Raw genomic sequence first — 23,787 nt, 5'->3', positions numbered from 1 at the left:
TTTACACTTTGCATTGGTGGGGGGGTGGGGAACATGACTGAAACATTTACACTTTGCATTGGTGGAGGGTGGGGAACACGACTGAAACATTTACACTTTGCATGGGGGGGAACACGACTGAAACATTTACACTTTGCATGGGGGGGAACACGACTGAAACATTTACACTTTGCATGGGGGGGGAACACGACTGAAACATTTACACTTCGCATGGGGGGGAACACGTCTGAAACATTTACACTTTGCATGGGAGGAACACGACTGAAACATTTACACTTCGCATTGGTCGGGGGGGAACACGACTAAAGCATTTACACTTTGCATGGGGGGGAACACGAATGAAACATTTACGCTTTGCATGGGGGGGAACACGACTGAAACATTTACACTTTCATGGGGGGGAACACGACTGAAACATTTACACTTTGCATTGGTGGGGGGTGGGGATCACGACTGAAACATTTACACTTTGCATTGGTGGAGGGTGGGAGAACACGACTGAAACATTTACACTTTGCATGGGGGGGGGAACACGACTGAAACATTTACACTTTACATGGGGGGAACACGACTGAAACATTTACACTTTGCATGGGGGGGGTGGAACACGACTGAAACATTTACACTTTGCTTGGGGGGGGGAACACGACTGAAACATTTACTCTTTGCATGGGGGGAACACGACTGAAACATTTACTCTTTGCCTGGGGGGGGAACACGAATGAAACATTTACACATTGCATGGGGGGAACACGACTGAAACATTTACACTTTGCATTGGTGGGGGGTGGGGAACACGACTGAAACATTTACACTTTGCATGGTGGGGGAACACGACTGAAACATTTACTCTTTGCATGGGGGGGAACACGACTGAAACATTTACTCTTTGCCTGGGGGGGGGAACACGAATGAAACATTTACACATTGCATGGGGGGAACACGACTGAAATATTTACACTTTGCATTGGTGGGGGGTGGGGAACACGACTGAAACATTTACACTTTGCATTGGTGGGGGGTGGGGAACATGAATGAAACATTTACACTTTGCATTGGGGGGAACACGACTGAAACATTTACTCTTTGCATGGGGGGGGAACACGACTGAAACATTTACACTTTGCATGGGGGGGGAACACGACTGAAACATTTACACTTTGCTTGGGGGGGGGAACACGACTGAAACATTTACACTTTGCATTGGGGGGAACACGACTGAAACATTTACTCTTTGCATGGGGGGAACACGACTGAAACATTTACTCTTTGCCTGGGGGGGGAACACGAATGAAACATTTACACATTGCATGGGGGGAACACGACTGAAACATTTACACTTTGCATTGGTGGGGGGTGGGGAACACGACTGAAACATTTACACTTTGCATGGTGGGGGAACATGAATGAAACATTTACACTTTGCATTGGGGGGAACACGACTGAAACATTTACTCTTTGCATGGGGGGGAACACGACTGAAACATTTACTCTTTGCCTGGGGGGGGAACACGAATGAAACATTTACACATTGCATGGGGGGAACACGACTGAAATATTTACACTTTGCATTGGTGGGGGGTGGGGAACACGACTGAAACATTTACACTTTGCATTGGTGGGGGGTGGGGAACATGAATGAAACATTTACACTTTGCATTGGGGGGAACACGACTGAAACATTTACTCTTTGCATGGGGGGGAACACGACTGAAACATTTACACTTTGCATGGGGGGGAACACGACTGAAACATTTACACTTTGCTTGGGGGGGAACACGACTGAAACATTTACACTTTGCTTGGGGGGGGAACACGACTGAAACATTTACACTTTGCATTGGGGGGAACACGACTGAAACATTTACTCTTTGCATGGGGGGAACACGACTGAAACATTTACTCTTTGCCGGGGGGGTACACGAATGAAACATTTACACATTGCATGGGGGGAACACGACTGAAACATTTACACTTTGCATTGGTGGGGGGTGGGGAACACGACTGAAACATTTACACTTTGCATTGGGGGGAACACGACTGAAACATTTACTCTTTGCATGGGGGGGAACACGACTGAAACATTTACTCTTTGCCTGGGGGGGGGAACACGAATGAAACATTTACACATTGCATGGGGGGAACACGACTGAAATATTTACACTTTGCATTGGTGGGGGGTGGGGAACACGACTGAAACATTTACACTTTGCATTGGTGGGGGGTGGGGAACACGACTGAAACATTTACACTTTGCATGGGGGGGGGAACACGACTGAAACATTTACACTTTGCATTGGGGGGAACACGACTGAAACATTTACTCTTTGCATGGGGGGGAACACGACTGAAACATTTACTCTTTGCCTGGGGGGGGAACACGAATGAAACATTTACACATTGCATGGGGGGAACACGACTGAAACATTTACTCTTTGCATGGGGGGGAACACGACTGAAACATTTACTCTTTGCCTGGGGGGGGAACACGAATGAAACATTTACACATTGCATGGGGGGAACACGACTGAAATATTTACACTTTGCATTGGTGGGGGGGGGGGAACACGACTGAAACATTTACACTTTGCATTGCCCTGGCCAGAGCCGGGGAGGAGGCTGGGACTACCTTTCCCAGAGGGCCTCGGGGCGGGCGGCCCCCGCGCAGCCGCACTGGGGAGCTGCGGGCCCGTTGACAGTCAGCTGCGGAAAGAGGGGACTCGGCCTCGGAATAAATTCCTTTAAAAGAAGGGAAAGGGGAGCAGAGACTCCAAAAAGGGAGTTGCTTTGAAGAGAACCCGGAATAGTTCCGAGCGAGGAAATCCCACCTCAGCAGCCAAGGGGCGTTACCATGGTAAGTGGCTGCTTCTGCCCTGGGCCGAGAAGGGGCTGCAGAACCAGGCCTGGGCCTGATCCCTGGAGAGAGAATTGGAGCTTTAATCAGACCAGGTACCTGGGGGCAGAATCTGCTCACCCTCTTTCATTTGCAAAGTGATCTTTCTTTTCAGATGATGCAGATTGAGAGAGAGGGGGGTGGGGGTGGGGGTGGGGGGGCTTGTCAGATTCTCAGGGTCAAATCACTGCACCCTGTGCCTTGGGGTGGTTTGTGCATGGATGCACATGCTGGAGGAACAGAGATAGGATCTGTGATCGAGGGGGCCGGAGATTGACCTGGCTGGTGCCTTCTTTGGGAACCAGAAGCTCGAAAGGTGACCAGCCCGGATGCTTTCGAGCCAGTGGCCTTCCGAGGTTTCGCTCGGCCGATCCCCCTCCCCAGCGGCGTCGGGCGCCTCGGCGTCCTCGGCAGAGGTGTGGTGCGGCGCCCGAAACCCTGGCAACGATCGTCAGGTGGGCGGTGGAAAGGGGGGCTGACCGGCTGCGCCGCGGGCGGGTACGGGGGTGGGGGGGGGCCACCGTCGAGAACACCCACAGGGGACGCCGCCGAGGATCCACCCCGCCCTGTTCTCGCTGCTGCCGTCAGGAAAGAGGTCTCGGTGCCGCAAGAGTCGCCACCGCCAGGTTCGGGAACAGCGGCTCCCCCCTTCCACCGTCGGACTCCTCCACAACAAACTCAATCAGGGACTCATTTAAGGCCTTTATTGATTTTTTTTTTCTTCTCTGAATTGCGCAGTCAGTTGGTTTACATTCCTTTATTTGTTCACATGCGTACGTTGAACACAGTTTTATTTTGCACGACCAATATGTGGTGATTCGGCCTCACCAGCAGGAAAAAGGAATCTCGGGGTCGTATGTGATGTCATTATTGTACTCTGACAATAAATCTGATATCTGAATACTTAAAGATTGTTGCTTCCTCAGGTAAAATATATTTAATACCCCATTTACAGCAAATGAAGTACTTTATAAATGTTGGTGTTATTATAGAAAACCTGATAACCAATCCCACAAAAAACAATGCGATAATAACTTGATATTTTCCTTTTTACTGTACAGATACTCCCCGTCTTATGACTGTAATTCAAATCAAATAATTGGTCATATCTCAGAATGGACATTTGTTAGGATTGCATACTGACCTTGTTAGTCAGGGTCCCAAGGTCCACAGACTGCACGTGGCCATCTTGATTCCTGTATGCATGCACGGGTCTTCGTTTGCGTGAGAATTAAGCACTCTAATGATATTGAATTCATCCCATTAACTCTCATGCATGCCAGAGAGGCTCGCGAATGTGCGCAGGAATCAAGATGGCCGCGCCAAGCCTCTGGACCCCGGGACTGACTAACGAGGTAAGTAGACATATTTTGGCTCTTGCGTGCCCTGCATCCCTGTTATAGTTTGTCAAATGCAACATAAACCATGTAAATTTTATATTTTTTGTAAACAAATTTTCGGTCGCATGTGTGGATGGACATAGGTCGCAAGTCGAGGAGTGTCTGTATATTGGTTCATTGGATTGACACCTGGGTTGAGAAGGCTATTCTTCAGGGAGGGGCTGAACTGAATGCTTGGCAAAATGAGAGGTTGAAATGTAAACCGTCCTGAGGCAGCTTACCACAGTAGCTGTCGTAAAGGCAATTTATATTAGTTGAAGGAGTCTATTGTGAGGGGCATCATCTTGGAATATGAAGTCAGTTACTTACGACTGATGTGACAAAGAACTCATTAAATATTTGAACAGACCAACTTAGAAAGATGAGGGAAGCAACAATTATGAGGATCAGGCAGGAAACTGTTGAACCCAAAGATCAAATCAGCCATGATGTATTGATTACAAAGAAGGCACAAGAGGCTGTACATTGCAGTCATGTTCCTCTGAGATATTGGTTGAACGAGATGTTTAGGCTTGCATACAAGGAGAGCATAGATAGATGTGATGGGAAACTAGATATGGGAGAAAGGAAGAGTTTGTTTATTTACCACATTACACCTGATATGGTGAGAAGGGTTCTTCTGAAAGCCCCCTAACCGGACAACTCTTAACATACAGCTGTATAAAGCAAAATGGCAAGAGCTCAATTACAGAGTGTAGATTTGCAAGAGGAAAAAAAATCAATAACTGCAAAGCAAGGGCAGCGTGAAAACACTGTTGTGGGGTTCATTCAGAAGCCTGATAGCTGTGGGGAAGAAACGGCCTTTAATCCTTTGGACTCTGGCCTTTTTAACCTTTCATAATATTTAACTCCAGATGAAGTCCATTGGTAAAGTACAGTATGAAAGATTAAAAATCAGTATGAACCAGCTGGTGGTTGGGTATAAAACCAGTCGTGGGAAACAGGGACATGGAGCACATGTGCTTGAGTCTAAAGGGTTAAGGATATGCTGAGGTGAGGTGAGATGAAGTAAGAGAAAAATCCTGTGGTGCGTAGACACCATAATGGAGGAGATGAAGTCAGTGCCTTAATCCTTTTGCCTAAAATATTGTAAAATCAAATGTGCAGGATTTGGAACTGGGAAGTACAACATTGCAGCTTGTAGAGCAGCTGTCTCAAAAACTCCAGTGACCTGGATTCAGTCATGGCCTCCACTGCTGTCTATGTGGAGTTTTATGGGATACCTCTGGTTCCTCTGGTTTGCTCCAACATCCCAAAGATTGGTGTGTTAATTGACAACTGTATATTGCCCCTAATCTGTAGGTGAGAATCTGGCTGGAATTGTTGGGAATTTAAGAAGAATAAGGGATTAGCGTCAGTATGTACTTGATCTGTTGGATTCAGTTGGTCACAGGGTTTCTTTTAGTAGTTTTATGACTCTATGATTCCATTAATATTTCAGTCAGCTTTCAGGAAAAGACTGACCAATCATCTCACAATAACATTATGATTTATCCCCATAGGTTGTCTTGCAGTTCAATACTTCTTCAAAAACAGGTTGCAACAATTTTGTTTTGCTGTTAACCCTAGAATCATTTTAATTTAATAAAATATTACCGTAATGTATTACTATGTATTGAGAACTAGCGAGGGTTTCCGTTCAAAAAGCTAAATTGTCTTTACTTAAGGGATTGCAAGTAAAAGTTCTTTATCAGGTCTGTCAGATTCAAATGAGAAGCTGTTTCCAAAAGAAAGGGGAAGGAAGATGATAGTTTAAAAAAAAAAGAAAGATCCAAATTATTCACTATTTTAATAAAGATTTGCAAACTTGAACTCAGCCTCGTTCATGAATATCTCCTTTAACTAAATTTTGGCCAAGTCAAAGGTGCAATTATGGAAACCCACATGGGTCCAGGTTATATCTATTTATTTGTGGTATTTGCATAGCAATTTTCTTTCTCCTTGGGTGACTTCTGTCCTGCCTGAAATATGTTATTCTTGAATCCAATTGAAGTTCAATTCAATTCAAAATGTCCCCCACGTCAAGGTATTGTTTGTAGTCTATCTACGTGCCTGCTTTGTCATTCAATTAGATCAGGGGTGGGCAGCCTATGGCCTGCAATCCAAATTTATCCGGCCCGCAGCCCAGTGCGCTGGGCCCGCCGATACAAGTACAGGCAGTCCCTGTGTTATGAACGAGTTCCGTTCCTATGTCTGTCCATAGATTGAATTTGTGTGTAAGTTGGAGCAGATCGTAAATGCATTAAAACGTATCCAGCTGTCGATCTCAGCTGCATGTGTTCTCAACTGAATGGAAGCAAAGAACAGTTCCTACCTGTCACACCTTCCATTTAAAGTACTTAGAAACCCCCCCCGCTCTCTCTGAAAAGAAACCCTGTACTGCATTTAGTCTAGGGTCAACCAGAAACTACTGACCCTTATACAGTAGTTTTAATGCTGTGTGGTTCTGAAAGCATTCACCTCTTAGAACTGCATATTCCTCCACGTCAGTGTCCTGCAGGTGCAAATGGTCTGAAATTTACAGATGTTTGTAGTTCACGAAATTGAGACACGGTGATAGAACTGCGTGCAGAAAAGAGTGCGGGTCGGTTTCATCTCCTTTTTAAAAGCCAGAACCCGATAACTGAACGATATTAATGCCGTTACAGGTGAGATGTAATTTAACTCTTTCATATTGCTAAATAAGTTAGTTTACTAAAAGTTTTACTTGTGAGGTAACACACGCAAATTGGTAACGTCAGTGTGGCCTGCCATTCAACCACAATCCAGCCCACGTATGGTAAAAGGTTGCCTTCCCTGAACTAGATTATAGCTTATCTTTCACCTCATCACCATTTCTCTGCAATGACCTCGTATCCCTTAAATTTTGATGGATGTTTAGTATATTATCTTAAATTAATTCATCAACTGAGCGTCCTGGCACCAGAATAATGACAGGCTTCACATATAACTTTGATTTTCAGCAATTGGAGTTTTCCAGAATTATTGAAAACTAAATAAACCTACATCATTTCACTCTGAAAATGTTTTATTTTAATCTCTTCATAGGATGAAGTCACTGAGTATCGCAAATAGTCCTCAACAGATGATTGTATGCTGCAGCCAAAATTGACCTCAGTGTTTGTGTGGAGAGTCACACAAGGACCGAGTGAAATAGATGGTGTTTTACAATAACCCAATTGTTACATGGTCACCATTACTGAGAATAGAATTTTACTCTAGATTTATTTAAATTCACCCATTGTTGTGGTGGATTCACACTCACTTATTAACTATCGAACTGTGTCCAACTTAATCCAATAAAGTGAAAATATTTTTATTTCATCTTTCCTAAAGGCCAAGGGCCACAAAGCTGACTGTGCTCTTGTATATACTATGAGTATAGTATATCAGGAAAAAGGATGCAGAGAAGGCCTCCAATTGAGGTCGCTAATAATGCAAGGGAGATCTGGAGAGATATAAATATTTACCCCAAATTTTAAATGTGAATAAGTATTAAATTCACTTCTCCTACCCTAAAACGTATGCCTAATTTAGACAATCATGGGTGTCAAAATATTTTTAAAATAAATTATTTTGTTTCGTAAATGGTATAATTCATTCCATTATTGTTTGTGAGGATGTAGTTGCTTTTTCCTGAGGATTTCCTAGCTTTAAACAGAATTCTCCCACCCTGCATTACCAACCACCAGTCTCATTAAAAGTATTGTGTCCTGTGCCCCTGAGTAAGCAGACAGGACATCCTGGCCAATGCCAACATTTCATGGAGGCTCTTGAATGGAAAGAAGATTTGACAAAAATACGTGGTTTTAAGCAGTTATCCTGCTTTAATTAAATTATGTAGGCGTATTTCTGCAAAACAGTCTCAAAGCCCATCTTCTACCGTGTTCAATTAACTTATTCAGGATAATGAGCTGGTGACAATCACTCTTTAATCAGTTACCACAGTTCCAAGGATTTTTGCCAAGATAGATCAGTATTTTAATTTGCAGAAATATGAGTGGATGAAACTTGAAATAAACTATGAGCACACAGAATAAGCTGATCATATTTTGACAGTGATGTTTTAGAGGGTAGTAAAAACTTGTGTAAAATACAGTATGTTTCCATTTATCCACCATGCTTGGGACCAGACCTATCTCGGTTAAGTGGCTTTTTCGATATTCAGGAATTTTCTCTAAAGCAGCCCAGTAGCATCAGGAAAACACTTGTATCGCTGTCGCCAATCCCCTACACCTCCCCACCATCGCCAATCCTGCCCAGGAGCCTGAGGTCCCCACTTCTGCCTGGGAGCCTGAGGTCTCACCTCACCTGTAAGTGGGAGGAGATTGCACAAGGATTGTCCTGCAGCAGAATTTCAGCGACCCCACCCCGAAAGGGTATTTGACAGAGGGAGCGACTCGGGCAAGTGACTCGGGCAAGTGGGAGAGCAGCAGCACGGTTCGGGCGGGGAGAGAGCACGGCTCAGGAGGGCGAGTGGGGAGAGAGCATGATATTCAGTTCAAATTCTAAGATTTATCACAAAGTTGCAGTGACTCATGGCAAAAAAAATTGACAATTTCTAAATAAATAAATAACCAGTGCTATCCTTTCCTTCAATGTGTAACCTGTGGACAAATGTCTCCTTTGTAAAACTAATTCTCTGTAGCCCCACTTGAGCGTGGTTGGTTTAAAAAAAATTTTCAACTATTTTTCAAGTAGTGATGTCACAAGAAAAAACATTCAGATATTCGGAATTTCAGTTCATCAGTTTTCGGTTCGTCAAAAATGTTCTGTATCAACAACCAGTTGGTTGGAACAATAATGTTGACTGATATTGGTATAGGTGTAGGGAGAGAAAGAGAAACAGTAATTGTTGTGGTGCATGTTAAAACAAGTCACTAAATGAATGAGGAACCCAGTGAAGATCCAACTCAGCAAGGAAAACATTGATCAAAAAAGATGGGGAATATTACTTTGATGGGGTTGATAGGCCACGCCCCCCCTAATTGTGAGCAGGAATTAAAGGCAAATGTTTCGGGAGATCGCAGACAGTGGAGGAATAACATGATCACCGTCCAAAGGGCTTGGATGGGGCAGAATATATTGAATGCATTTGACAGAATTTTCTCAAACAGATGAACTGACTAAAAGAGGGTGCAACACTGGGCCTTCTCTTGGGAAATGTCTCATCTATATTTATTGTGGAGAAAGGCATGAAGATAATGTCTTGAAGAGAAGTTCTGGAGGTCTGAAACGCATAAAGTTAGATAAATCTCTGTGGCCTGATCAGGTGTATCCCAGGATATTTGGGAATATAGAGAAGAAAATGCAGAAGCCTTGGCAGAGATGTCGGCACAGGTGAGGTGCCAGAACACTGGAGGGTGGAAATGTTGACATTTTTTTAGTAGAGATAAAAGGCTGTAAGAATAAGCTGGGGAATTACAGAGTTGTGAACTTAATGTCAGTCATGGGTAAATTACTGGAGGGACACAATCTACTTGCATTTGGAAAGGCAAGGACTGATTCGGGCTTTAAACTTTTGAGGGAAATCATATTTCACAAATTAAATTGAGTGTTTTGAAGAGTAACCGAGAAGTTTTGCTTCTGATTTTCGTTTGTACTCTACATCTGATGCCTCTCGTGTCAGTGTCCAACAATAGTCGGCCAGCATCGATGGATTCCAGTTGCTCTGATACCACTTTTCTATGGTCACAATGTCCTGGTGAAACCTTTCACCATGTTCGTCACTGACTGCCCCAAGATCAGCCGGGAAGAAGTCCACGTGCGAAGGAATTTTCAGTGACATGTTGCACTCATAATTTTATATGCTTGAAATATATTAAAACATGACAGAAAATCACAAAAATAGGTTTTATCTAAAAACTGATGCAGGATAGAAAAATTTAAAGGAGATTTTCAAGATCAGTGCTCAAAATCCATAAAAAACATCCAAAAGTATTCAGAAAGCCAAACCTTTGTTGACGAGTGTAATCATAGCATGGTTCCAAGGCACAGGGCATAGAATGACGAGAGGGAAAAGGTTTAAAAAGGACCCAAGGAGCACAAGGTGGTGGCTATGTGGAACGAACTGCCAGAGGACGTGCAAGAAATGGGGACAATAAAGATACATGGGTATGTAAAGGGATATGAGCTAAACACAGGCAAATGGGACTAGCTTGGTCGGCAACGACAAGCTGGGCTGAGGGGCCTGTTTCCTTGCTGTGGAAATCTATAACTCTTGAGAGAATATCAAATATGATTGTTCTTGGTCTGCAGCCTGGAATGAGGCATTCAGTCAGACTGCTTTTATACAGTTGATTTAGCTGGTGTAAAAAAAATGTATGATTTTTAATTAAAATAAATATTTCTAGCATTGTGACTCAGTCAATTAAATAATCAAATTACAGATAAGCAAATCAGGGTTCAGTTGGGTGACACCTGAAATAAAGAAGTGAACCATAATTCCATTGCATGTATTATCTGTAACAGTATAATGTTGCCTTAATTGGACACCACAAACATTCAACCTTTGCACATTGAAGGGAATTTGCGTTGTGAAATCATTTCTCCTAGGCTTGTTATTAATGGCTACAGATTTGCACATGCTCCTCAAACAAAAATGTTTGGAATACTGGTGATTCAGAATTTAAACACTGAAAGCAGTAAAAGTCGAAGTTGCCTTTCCTCTCCATTGAACCAAAGAGGAGGAAGAGATTAGCCGGTATTTTACTTCCGATTTTTCCTTCAAAGCCATTGATGGGATCAAAACAATAAAAAATGCTGCCCATTCGCTCAGCAGGTCCGTGAAGAGAGAAACTGAATTAATATTTGGGTAAATGATCTTTCATCCAAACTCTATTACCGTTAAACCCCTGGTATCTGGAATTTAAGCATCCGGCAGCCTCGAGAGAAAAAAAATCAAGTAAAATACATTTTTTAAAAATTAAAATAAAGATTAAAATATACAAGTTTAAAATTGTAAATGTTCTCTGAGGTAACACGTAAACTTTGGTGAAGATGGGAGCAAATATTCAGCCAGCGGAGCAAAATGTAGGCAGGTGCCTGAATAAAATGGTGGTGAGGGGGGCCTAGAGGTAATAGGTGGATAAGGGTTGCACCCTACTCCTGCCCCTCCCCCCCCCCGCCATTTTGTCCTAATTTTGCTCATACATTGATGAAGGGCTCAAGCCCAAAACATGGTGCTGTTTGACCTGCTGAGTATCTCCAGTATTGTGTTTTTTCATAAATCACCATATCTGGAGACTTCCATGTTTCACTTCACTGTCTGACCAATGAGTAAAGCTAGATAAGTGAACTATTATTGGATTGAATGTTAAAGAACTCTGCACTGCATGAAGGATGGTGAAAGCAGATAAGAACTAATTAGACAAACACTGAATCACCAGGGTATTGAACGCAGTGGGCCAAGTGCAGGAAAATGGGATTAGTATAGATGGGGGTGTAGCGGCAGCTACACTGCTACTGAAAGAACACACAACCAGACAGGTTGAGCTCAGTGAGCAGAACTGATTTATTGCAGGCTGCCTGGCTGGCCTTATACTCCCAGCTCGGACCTGGCTGAGAACCGCGCTGGGGGTGCTGACGTCACCAGGGCATCATGTGGGTCCCCAAGCGTGGGCTTCTGAGCCCGGTGCCGAGGTCGAAGGGGAAACCCCCGACGGCGCCATTTTGGCTGGCTGCCCCGCCAAGTGAGGCCGGTTCGCCTGCCTAACGGCATGCCGCCACAGGGGCTTCATTGTCAGCTTGGACCAATCAATGTCCCTTATGTTCCCTGGTACATAACCCAAGAGATTCAGCTTTGTGAGCGTAGAAAGTTAGTTTAAGGAAACTATTAGGATAATAGTTCACAACAATCCCTTTCTCATTTTTCTCCAGAAATACACACTGTATATTAAAAAAAAACTAAAGTGGTCTTTTCTTCTCAATTTCTCATTTTGGTTTTGATGGCGAATCTTCTTGCTGCCTTGGATATCAATAACTGAATACAGAATTTTGGAATCCTAGTGATAGAATTGGCAATTGAATCGCAATAATACTGCAATCTCAAAGCATGCATTGAATACATTTACTGCTTTGGTGACAGGGACATCATTATTAGTAGAAGCCCAAAAATCAGGATGCCAGAAATCCGGACCACCCAAGAATCCAGACTTTGAAAGCTTAAACTTTTTAAATTTAGCAGGCTTTTGTGTGAGTGCATGCATGCGCTAAGCACCACAGATACACAGCGACAACCATATATAGCACACATATTTGAAAACCCATAATAATGGATCCTAAGGTATATAAATTTTGCAGTGTGAAGGGAATGATCAACTAGTTGAAATTGAGGGACAAACTTGAAATAATTAAGAAACAATTACTGTTCTAATAGAAACACACAGCATCAGAAAGTCTACAATTTATGATAGAAAAAAAGGCTATCTTCCTCCCTACCTCACTTCAATATATAAAGTTTTTAAATATCTATTGATTCTGATCATTTATATTCACTATTACACATGGGAAAATGCAACCAAAGCATTCAGGTCCCTTGTTCGTTTCCTGTTCTAGGTTCAGTTTGCTAAATCAGCCAGGTTGATGGTATTTTTACACAGAAATTTCGGAATGATTTTTAAAAAAATAGCATACTTACGTCTGGTGTGTCCAGATGTAGGCATTTACACAGGTGCACTTTTAGGGCACTTTTACATAGTCTTCCTGTGTTGCAGAGTTTGTCGGAGGGGGAATGTCGTATTCATTAGGCCTGTTTCTTACAGAGTGGCTGCGCTCAATTTATACTGCAACCGCTCCGTAAAAACATGTAGGGGTACAAGTGTACGGGATGAGATTTGCATAAAAAATTTTGTTCCGACATTTTTACACTGCCACCAGAGCAGAAATTTTCTGCTGTTCAGTGCCTACTGTTGCAACTAGCTTTTGTAATGTTGATGAGGGGAGTTTCCATTCGGGATTGATTTCAACTGGCTCTTTATAGAAGATAGGGAACAAGAATATTGAATCACCAAAGCGTAGAAGGATTAATACACGTGGGTACTTGATGGCTGGAAGGAATTTATGTGTCCTACATTCATTGGTTCATAACCTAAGAGATCTATCTTGAGGAGTGAATGTAGAGTGGTTTTCAAACTGCCCCACTTAAGCATTCCTTATGCCATAAGTGCTCTGTGATTATTAAGTGATGGCTTAAGGTGGTGTATGAGTGGGAAGGGGTTGAGAATCACTACTCTAGACCCAATTTTGCTTGCGAAAAATTGTCATTGGGCCCATTTCCTTTGGAGTTATGAAACTGTGCACCTAACGAGTCCGCTAGGTACAATTAAAACAGAGGTTTTCAACCTTTTTCTTTCCACTCACATATCACCTTAAGCAATCCCTTACTAATCACAGAGCACCATTGGCATAGGAATGGCTTAAGGTGGAATGTGAGTTTAGAGGAGCAGTTTGAAAACCACTGGTCTAAGTGATCCATTAGTACTTGTTTCAGATTGCCTTAATTTCTGTCATCCTCCGTTTCCCTCCGCTTTCGCCTCACTCCTCCTGCACCCTACTATTCAGTCTCGGTAAGAATGAAAACAAAATGAATGAACACCAGATTCTGTGGAACTAGACCAAGTTGGTCCATTATTGTTCAGAAATGCTCTCCTGGTGAACAAAACAAGCTTTTCGTTTTACTCAATATAATTGGAGCTAATAGATAGCTGACTAGGAATTGGATATATTTTCCAAATGTGGGGGAATGGCATGGCACTTAATTTTAAACCCTCTGTATGATGTCAGCCCTGGATGCATTCTCTCTGTGTCTCATAATGGTTTCCAGATATCTACATTCCAGCTCAACTTGTTATTCTCATTCCTAAAAGGGTGGAGTGACTTTATGGTAAGGACGCAAATAGCTTGTCAAAGGAATGTTTCTGCCTCAGTAGTATGCTTGGGCAAGCACCTGAGAGATGTGGGACAATATAAGTAATTGAAATACTTTGAAATGTTTCCCAGTGGTTTTAATAAGTAAAATGTTGTCTGTAAATTCTGTTTATTTAAGTTTATGGAAAATTTTACAATATCTTCTGCTGCCTGAGGAAAAGAAGGCTGGGTGTCGCCTTTTAAAGCCCATAATCACTGAGAGTAAAAGTACCTCTCCCTCATTTCCATCAGGAAGCAACTGAGCTTTTTATGGGAAATGAGTCAAAGGTAAGATTGACCCTGCCTTTTCATAGTTACAAAAAAACATCCAGAGGAAGCATGTGATAGCCCCTTTTCCACTGGCATCCCACTTTATTGACCATGCAGTGTCCCAGGATAGGAAGCCACTGGGCCACCTTTAACTGGAACACTGACTGCTTTTCCACTGAACACACTCATCCCCGGGGATCAGAGTGTTCTACCTTCAACTGGAAGTGGGTGACTTTCTGCTGTCTTATTTCCACTGGTTTAATCGGCAAGCTGGCGTCAGCTGACGCCAAGTATATGATTAGAAGTGAGGTTCTAATGACGTTATTTGACACCGGCATGCTGACTGTTTTCTTTTTCCACTGGACCCTGACCCAGTTAATTCCCCGTTAATTCCTGGGACAATGTACCAGTGGAAAAGGGGCTAATGTTGCAGTCAGTATGGTGGTGTATCAGGTTTGCTGAGGTTATTGTGTCTGAACAAGATCAACCAAGATGATAGATTCTGATCACGATCCAGTGGCTCCGATCGGAAAGTGCATGCATGTCGATACAAGAGAAAACCAGAATAGCCTTCTTGGCAACAGAAAAGCTTGGAAGTTATTGTTCCTGGAGAACAACAGAACAATTGTTGTGAGCAAAGAGAAGCTGGAGGGACTCAACGGGACAGGCAGCATCCACAGATAGAAATGGTTGGTCAGCATTTCAGGTCAGGACCCTTTATCAATACGGTCTCGATTTAAAGGCCTTGACCCAAAACGTTGACTGTCTATTTCTATTCTTGGATGTTGGTTGATCCGCTGAGTCCCTCCAGCTTCTCTTGTTCACTAAGATTCCAGGATCTGCAGTTTTTCTTGTGTTTCTCCATTAGGTTGGTGTTACAGACATACAAGAAGTAATTGTGAGAAATTATCTTCTGGTGCTCCCAAATTACACAACAACAGCCCCTTTCATCGCAAATTCTAAATATGCACCAACATATATAGTCATTTAGGAAACCAATTATGGAGGTAATTCACACAGAAAAGCATTTCGAGATTATTTTTTTTATTCGAAGGAAGATTGCCACAAAACATTTTTGTGGTGCACAAAATTCAAACAGATGTTTCTCTCTTTTCAGATCCGTTTCATCCTCATTCAGAACCGTGCTGGGAAAACCCGCTTGGCCAAGTGGTACATGCAGTTTGATGATGACGAGAAACAGAAGCTCATCGAGGAGGTTCATGCTGTTGTGACTGTTCGTGATGCAAAACACACTAACTTTGTGGAGGTACAATAATGGCTGCAGTTTTGCATCATCTAATTCTCCATCTACAAATGTAAAATCGGTGTTTTGTGTGAATGAATTCCCTCACGGCTCTTTCCCTCCTACACAATGTCTTCAAGCCTTGTATTATCAGGGACAGAAACATTGATTCTCAAATATACAAGCATATTCAGTACATTTGTAGTAAGATGATAAATAAGTCTTGATCTCTGGAATCAACTGTTAATATCGAACATTACAGCACAATACAGGCCCTGTGGCCTACGATGTTTTATATATATAGACAAAAAACAATAAACCCTCCCTACCTCATAACCCTTGATTTTTCTTTCATCCATTTGTCATCTCTTCTTTGGCTTGGCTTCGCGGACGAAGATTTATGGAGGGGGTAAAAAGTCCACGTCAGCTGCAGGCTCGTTTGTGGCTGACAAGTCCGATGCGGGACAGGCAGACACGGTTGCAGGGGAAAATTGGTTGGTTGGGGTTGGGTGTTGGGTTTTTCCTCCTTTGCCTTTTGTCAGTGAGGTGGGCTCTGCGGTCTTCTTCAAAGGAGGTTGCTGCCCGCCAAACTGTGAGACGCCAAGATGCACGGTTTGAGGCGTTTTCAGCCCACTGCCGGTGGTCAATGTGGCAGGCACCAAGAGATTTCTTTAGGCAGTCCTTGTACCTTTTCTTTGGTGCACCTCTGTCACGGTGGCCAGTGGAGAGCTCGCCATATAACACGATCTTGGGAAGGCGATGGTCCTCCATTCTGGAGACGTGACCCATCCAGCGCAGCTGGATCTTCAGCAGCGTGGACTCGATGCTGTCGACCTCTGCCATCTCGAGTACTTCGACGTTTGGGATGAAAGCGCTCCAATGGATGTTGAGGATGGAGCGGAGACAACGCTGGTGGAAGCGTTCTAGGAGCCGTAGGTGGTGCCGGTAGAGGACCCATGATTCGGAGCCGAACAGGAGTGTGGGTATGACAACGGCTCTGTATACGCTTATCTTTGTGAGGTTTTTCAGTTGGTTGTTTTTCCAGACTCTTTTGTGTAGTCTTCCAAAGGCGCTATTTGCCTTGGCGAGTCTGTTGTCTATCTCATTGTCGATCCTTGCATCTGATGAAATGGTGCAGCCGAGATAGGTAAACTGGTTGACCGTTTTGAGTTTTGTGTGCCCGATGGAGATGTGGGGGGGCTGGTAGTCATGGTGGGGAGCTGGCTGATGGAGGACCTCAGTTTTCTTCAGGCTGACTTCCAGGCCAAACATTTTGGCAGTTTCCGCAAAGCAGGACGTCAAGCGCTGGAGAGCTGGCTCTGAATGGGCAACTAAAGCGGCATCGTCTGCAAAGAGTAGTTCACGGACAAGTTTCTCTTGTGTCTTGGTGTGAGCTTGCAGGCGCCTCAGATTGAAGAGACTGCCATCCGTGCGGTACCGGATGTAAACAGCGTCTTCATTGTTGGGGTCTTTCATGGCTTGGTTCAGCATCATGCTGAAGAAGATTGAAAAGAGGGTTGGTGCGAGAACACAGCCTTGCTTCACGCCATTGTTAATGGAGAAGGGTTCAGAGAGCTCATTGCTGTATCTGACCCGACCTTGTTGGTTTTCGTGCAGTTGGATAATCATGTTGAGGAACTTTGGGGGACATCCGATGCGCTCTAGTATTTGCCAAAGCCCTTTCCTGCTCACGGTGTCGAAGGCTTTGGTGAGGTCAACAAAGGTGATGTAGAGTCCTTTGTTTTGTTCTCTGCACTTTTCTTGGAGCTGTCTGAGGGCAAAGACCATGTCAGTAGTTCCTCTGTTTGCGCGAAAGCCGCACTGTGATTCTGGGAGAATATTCTCGGCGACACTAGGTATTATTCTATTTAGTAGAATCCTAGCGAAGATTTTGCCTGCAATGGAGAGCAACGTGATTCCCCTGTAGTTTGAGCAGTCTGATTTCTCGCCTTTGTTTTTGTACAGGGTGATGATGGTGGCATCACAAAGATCCTGAGGCAGTTTTCCTTGGTCCCAACAAAGCTTGAAAAACTCATGCAGTTTGGCATGCAGAGTTTTGCCGCCAGCCTTCCAGACCTCTGGGGGGATTCCATCCATACCTGCTGCTTTGCCACTTTTCAGTTGTTTCAATCTCCTTTTGTACCAGAGCACCACAGGGCTGTGTTCTTAGCCCCTGCTCTACTCACTCTACACTTACGAATGTGTGGCTCGGTATGATTATAATACCATCCACTAATTTGCCTTCTCTACTGCATTTGTCATCTAAGAGTCTCTTAAATGCCCCTATTGTTCCAGCTTCCACTATCACTCCAATCAATGCATTCCAGATACCCACAACTTTTTTTTTTAAAAATAACCCTGATGTCTCCTCTAAACCTTTCTCCCTTCACTTTATACAGATGTCCTCTGGTGTTTGCCACTCCCATCCTGGGGGAAAAGGTGCTGGCTGTCCACCTCATCTCATAATCTTGTAGACTTCTATTTTTTTAAGTGTATTAAACATAGACGTACAGCACGGGCCCTTCTGACTCACAAGCTTGTGCCCCCCCCCAAATATATCAATTAACCTACAGTCCCTGTACATTTTTGGAGGTTGCGAGGAAAGTGGAGCACCCAGAGGAAACCCACGCAGACACGGGGAGAACGTGCAGACTCCTTACAGACAGCGCCTGATTTGAACCCAGGTCACTGGTGCTATAATAGCGTTATGCTGACCATGCCATGAAAACATGTACAGAAAGATATAATTAAGCTCACCTGCAATGTCCCAAATATAAAAAAAAATCCTACTGACATCCAAATGATTATTTTTCACTATCTCCGATTTATCTCTTATTACATACTGTTCTGGTCGCCTCATTACAGGAAGAATGTGGAGGTTTTGGAAAGGGTATGAGTTATAAGGAGAAGTTGGTGGCTTTTCTGAAGCATTGAAGATTGAATGGAGCGTGATTCATCATCTTTCAGGTGGCCTGCCATTCAGCGTTGGCAATCGTGTCTCTCCATCCGTCACGATCTCTGACCCTTCGAATTGTTCTTGTTGCCTCCCCTGTTCTCCTTCGGTGAAGGCTCCATCTTGAGCTGAGACCGTGGTCAATGTTGAGCTCATGATTATACAAAGGAAAAATACTGATGTGGTTTCCTGTTGCCTTCTTCAGTTGCAGTGTCCATATTGGATGGGTAACCCTGGCCATCGATCAGCAGATTCATTTGCCCGGCGTTTTTAGTTTCACAACCATAAAATTCAATTTGTAGAATCTGCTTGTAAAAACCATCCACCATCTGCAATCCATGGCTTTACGTGACCATGATTTGGAGGATAAACAGTTCCTACACCTTGCCCAAGTGTAGGCTATTGGACGGAAAAAGAACTTTGCACCTCCTTTTGCTAAAGCAATTGTGCAGCACTGACCGTGCTGAGCTCAATTAGAAGTTTATAAAAGTTTGAGAAGCATTGATCGGGGAGCCAGTCTTAAACTGTACTAGGGTAAAAAATGTCATATACGAGAGGACATGCATTTAAGGTGGAGGGGCAGGGGGGGTGCAATTCAACAGAGATGTGCGGGGCAAGTTTTTTTTAAACAGAGAGAGCAATAAGAGCCTGAATGGGCACCAGATATGTTAGTAACATTTAAAGGGCCTTCGGATAGACACATAAATATGGAGGGAATAGAGGAAGATGAATCACGTGCAAGCATCAGGGATTTAGTTTAATTTGACCATCACGTTCAACACAAAAGTTGTGGGTTAATGGACCTGTTTCTGTGCTGTAATCTTGTATGTTCTAATGTAGCACCCAACAAATCTCTTCTTTGGGAGGATGAAGCTGGCAGATAGATTATTGAGCTGGACAGGTGGGAGATGAGTTTGACATGAGTTTTATCCCTCCATATTTTTTTCTAATTTCACCCAAGTCCCGAATGCTGAAAACCTAACAGGAAAAGAGAAAAATCTTTTTTTTTTTTTGTAAATGCTTTCCAGCCTGTAGATTAGTAGGCAATTCAAATTAATACAATTCCTCTCAAGACCTTACACTTTTAAACTAATCACTTTCGTAATGTGGAAAACGTGATAGGTAATTGATTACAAAAGATCATTTTCAACCTCCAATTTTAAAAAGGCACGAAGAGTTTAGTCACTTCATTCATATCACCACCCTCCGCTATTTGGGTATCTTGACAAAAGACAAAGGAGGAAAAACCCAACACCCAACCCCAACCCACCAATTTTCCCTGCAACCGTGCCTGCCTGTCCCGCATCGGACTTGTCAGTCACCAACGAGCCTGCAGCAGACATGGACATACCCCTCCATAAATCTTCGTCCGCGAAGCCAAGCCAAAGATATCGGGAAGTTCATATTATTGGTGGATAAACTATTGAGGCACAAGCCTCAATTTGAGTTTGGTGTAAGTTTTATCAAAGTAAATATAAATATAATAAATGGTAGGCATGCCATTAAAACAGCATTGCTTTAAGCATTGCCAGATGACGATGTTTTGGCATTCGGCATTACTGTGAATTCTATTTAGCCTGCTGTAAGTTAACCCATATCCATTAATAAACTACTGACTTTAGCAGGGGTGTTTAAGGACCCACCCATTATGCATTCCCTAAGGTTTGGCTCCCCTAAGTAGTACAGGTTGATCCACTGCTGAATAATATCACTCCAGCGAGAGAAAGCAATCCATTTGTTCTGCGCCTGAAGTTTGTATTTCACCACACTCCCCCTCCCCCCATTTAACTTGACTCTATTCCTTCAGCCTTTGGGAAGCTTGTCTCTGTCAAGTACTGGCAATTGATGGCAATCAAGAAGTGCACATAAATCCAGTCCTTTTCTCGTACAATATTCAACTGTCAACCTTCTCTAATTCAGCTCTTGTATAGTGACATCCCCTACCCTCACCCATCACTGCAACCCCACCTTGGCTCCTCGGGCTCTCAAGTCAAGTGTAACACCCCCAGCTGATGCTACAGATCGGCCAACAAGAATCAAACCTTCCATATTATTTACTGGGATCACTTGAAATCAGGCATTGAGCTCATCAGCAAAAGGAAAAAAGAAATTCAGTGGCTCAGCTGGCAAATGCTCCCAAGCATTTAACCAGAAAATCATTCGTTCTTGTTGTTTCGGCTCTTAACTGGGCCCCTCGCACGGAGTGGGAGAATTAACATTCCAGCTTGTTTTAGGCCTCCCTGATACATTGCAAAAGGAAATGCCTGATGAACACCCCTTGTCCTAAAACTGACACTGTCAATTCAAAGTGGGGACCAAATCTGGCAGTCACCAACAACAACAAAAAATTACCCCTCAGACAGTAACATCTGCTCATGCATAGCCTTGGTAGGAAATGTTTCAAGGCAGTGACACTGATGTATGAATAATGCTGGTTTAACTCTGTGGAGACATACCTAATGTGTAACTTGATTGCCTTTGGGTCATTAATTTCACACACTGCTCCAATTAGCCCTGTGCTGCCTTACTGTTAGTTCGCGGTTTTGTTTGCTCCTTAGGTGTTAGATGAGCTTTATTAATCCTTTGAGCACTGTCAAGTTTTTTTAAAGTCTATAACAGCACACACAATAGTTGGTTCTGCAGTAAGCTGAACGTGCTACCAGGGGCATATTGGGACCCACTTTATCTGAAAAAATACCTGGATATTTTCTCTGGACTCAGAGGCATGAATTTATGTCGGGCAGTCAGTATTCTATTAGATTTTACATTTTTAAATTAAATTTAGACATACACCAATCCTGGAAAAACACAATGCTGAAGAAACTCAGCTGGTCAAACAGCAGCAAAGATTACCAACATTTCAGGCTTGCCTGCAGACTTTCGTGTTTTACTTCAGTCAGTATTCTAGCCTAAGAAGAGCATCTATTCCTAATATTTCATTTTTAACTAGTTCGTACTATTTGATAGCCTTTAATTACTAACTAGAACTTAAAAAGTGGAGCAACTTAATTCTTTGGCACCATATGAATACTGCACCATATGGTACACAAATCAAGAACATACCAGTTTTTTTTTGTCATCAGGGGAGCACAGCTGATTTATATCATCTACTCATGTTCAAAAAATAAATGTTATCCCCAAGCCAAATAATTGATACATCTCAAATGATTGATGCTAATATCAGTGGACAACAATTTTTTTCAAAAAGTTTGCTTCTGGGGGAAAAATATAGGGATTATAATAGACAACTTCAAGCTTGATGATTTCAGATTTGCCGATCACGTAGGAAGTTGGCAAAACATTAAATTAACTATTATTGAATTTAGTATGTTTAATTGCATAATGACGCTGACACATTTCATCGGTTCAACTGACCTAAAAATGTTTTGCCACTGATCTTCGTCTGTATTCAGCATCTGATGCCTCTCAGGTCAATGTCCAACAATAGTCCGCCAGCATTGATGGATTCCAGTTGCCCTGACATCACTTTTCCATGGGCGCCATGTCCTGGTAAAACCCTTCACTGACTGCATCAAGAACAGAGGGAAGAAGTTCAAGTACGAATGCAGAAGATGAATTGTCAACGACAGGTTGCACTTCATGGTTTTGTGCGCTTGAAGTAGACATAAAATATGACAGGAAATCACAAAAATAGGTCATATCTAAAATGCAGTACGTGATGGGAATTTTTTAAGGTGATTTTCTTGATCAGCAGCCCAAAATCTATAAAATATACCCAAAAGTGTTCAGGAAGCAAAAATCCTCATTGTCCAGTGCAAATGATTGATGTTAAGACTTTTCAGTGTTTAAGTTTTACTAAAACAGCCTGTTGAAACCCATTAATTACAACAAATACTGTATATATCCTGATCATCAATGCATAACAGTTAAATGATGGTTTCATTTCAGACACTGCACAACATATTTCAAAGCAGAACTTTAATTCAGCATGAGACGGACCATGAAATTTACACGGGCACAGTCCTCATTGGAGTTATGGTAGTTAAACACTAGCATTCCAGAGGCTTGGATCAATGTTCAAATTCCATTGTGATAGCCAGGGAGTTTAAACTTTACTCCAGAATTATGAAACTGTCAGACTGGCAAAAAAGTCCGAGAGAAGGAAATCTGCCAACTTTTACCAGGTCTGGGGAGCTCTGTATTCTCAGCAACTTCATTGCCTGCACTGGACCACAAATTTGTTCAAAAGATTTTCTTCCTGGGAAAAAAAAATCGGGCATTGTGATAAACAACTTAAAGCTGAACACAAAGATCGTTTCGGATTTGCTGCATCACGTAGGAGGTTGGAGAAACATTAAGTGAACTTGTATTGAATTTAGCAGGTTTAATCACATAATGCACCTCCTTGCCAAACTCTCAGGTTGACTGTACATGTTGCGCAACAAATGTGAGGAGCCCAGGGTTGTCACGGTCACCACATTTTACAACTAAAATAGAGCTCCTATTCTTCTTAATAAGTGCAGGCATGCTGCGTCTTTAAGCCTCAAGATATACTTGCCACAAATGGAACAGAATGGATCGCAGCTGTGGCGACATTGATGAGATATTTCTGCTGTATTGAATCTTCCTGAAGACAATAAATGCTGTTGTTAAGTCCACTCACTCTGCTATGCCCTGAAGAACATGTGCATCAATATGCATTCAGTCTATATAATCAATGTAATGCACAGCATCTCTATATGTGAGCTGCTTTTATAGCCCGTCTGCATTATCCTAAGACTATATTTGTATAGCACCTGCACTGAGTGCATGCCCAGGCATGCTTGGAATAGCCAAAACCATTTGCTTTATGGGCATTATACTAAAATAGGACAGGAAATCACAAAGATAGATTATATAAGAAAAGGTTATGTGATAGGAAAATTTTCGGGTGATTTTCGTGATCCTTAATATCCATAAAATACACCCAAAGATGTTCAGGAAGCAAAATCTTCATTATCCAGTGCTATTTATAGTCCTCTGAAGCCATCAAGTGGGATCAGTAGTGGATAGTAAATGCCGACCTTGCCAGCAGCACACGCATCCAAATTTTCTGGATTGGAGTCGCTCCTTGTCATCAAGTTCGCTGACTATACAACCATGGTGGGCCTTATCGACAAGA

General features: G+C 42.9%; 1 protein-coding gene across 8 annotated transcripts in view; it reads left to right on the top strand.

The window, feature by feature from the left end:
• The first annotated feature begins 2,650 nt into the window (after positions 1-2,650).
• The window catches only part of ap2s1 (adaptor related protein complex 2 subunit sigma 1), a 59,836-nt gene continuing 38,699 nt past the window's right edge, over positions 2,651-23,787 (top strand). For all 8 annotated transcript variants that reach the window (XR_011347992.1, XR_011347991.1, XR_011347990.1 and 5 more), the window contains exons 1-2: positions 2,651-2,854; positions 15,587-15,736. Coding sequence is in view for 2 of the 8 variants with exons in the window: in XM_069908517.1 (XP_069764618.1) it covers positions 2,852-2,854; positions 15,587-15,736 (153 nt within the window). In the remaining 6 variants the exon portion in view is untranslated. The remainder of the gene's footprint in view (positions 2,855-15,586; positions 15,737-23,787) is intronic.

This window comes from Narcine bancroftii, chromosome 13 (assembly GCF_036971445.1).
Source record: "Narcine bancroftii isolate sNarBan1 chromosome 13, sNarBan1.hap1, whole genome shotgun sequence".
In the NCBI taxonomy this organism is placed as follows: domain Eukaryota; kingdom Metazoa; phylum Chordata; class Chondrichthyes; order Torpediniformes; family Narcinidae; genus Narcine; species Narcine bancroftii.
The sequence above is the reverse complement of the archived record's forward strand: the minus strand, read 5'-3'. Positions and strand labels throughout refer to the sequence as shown.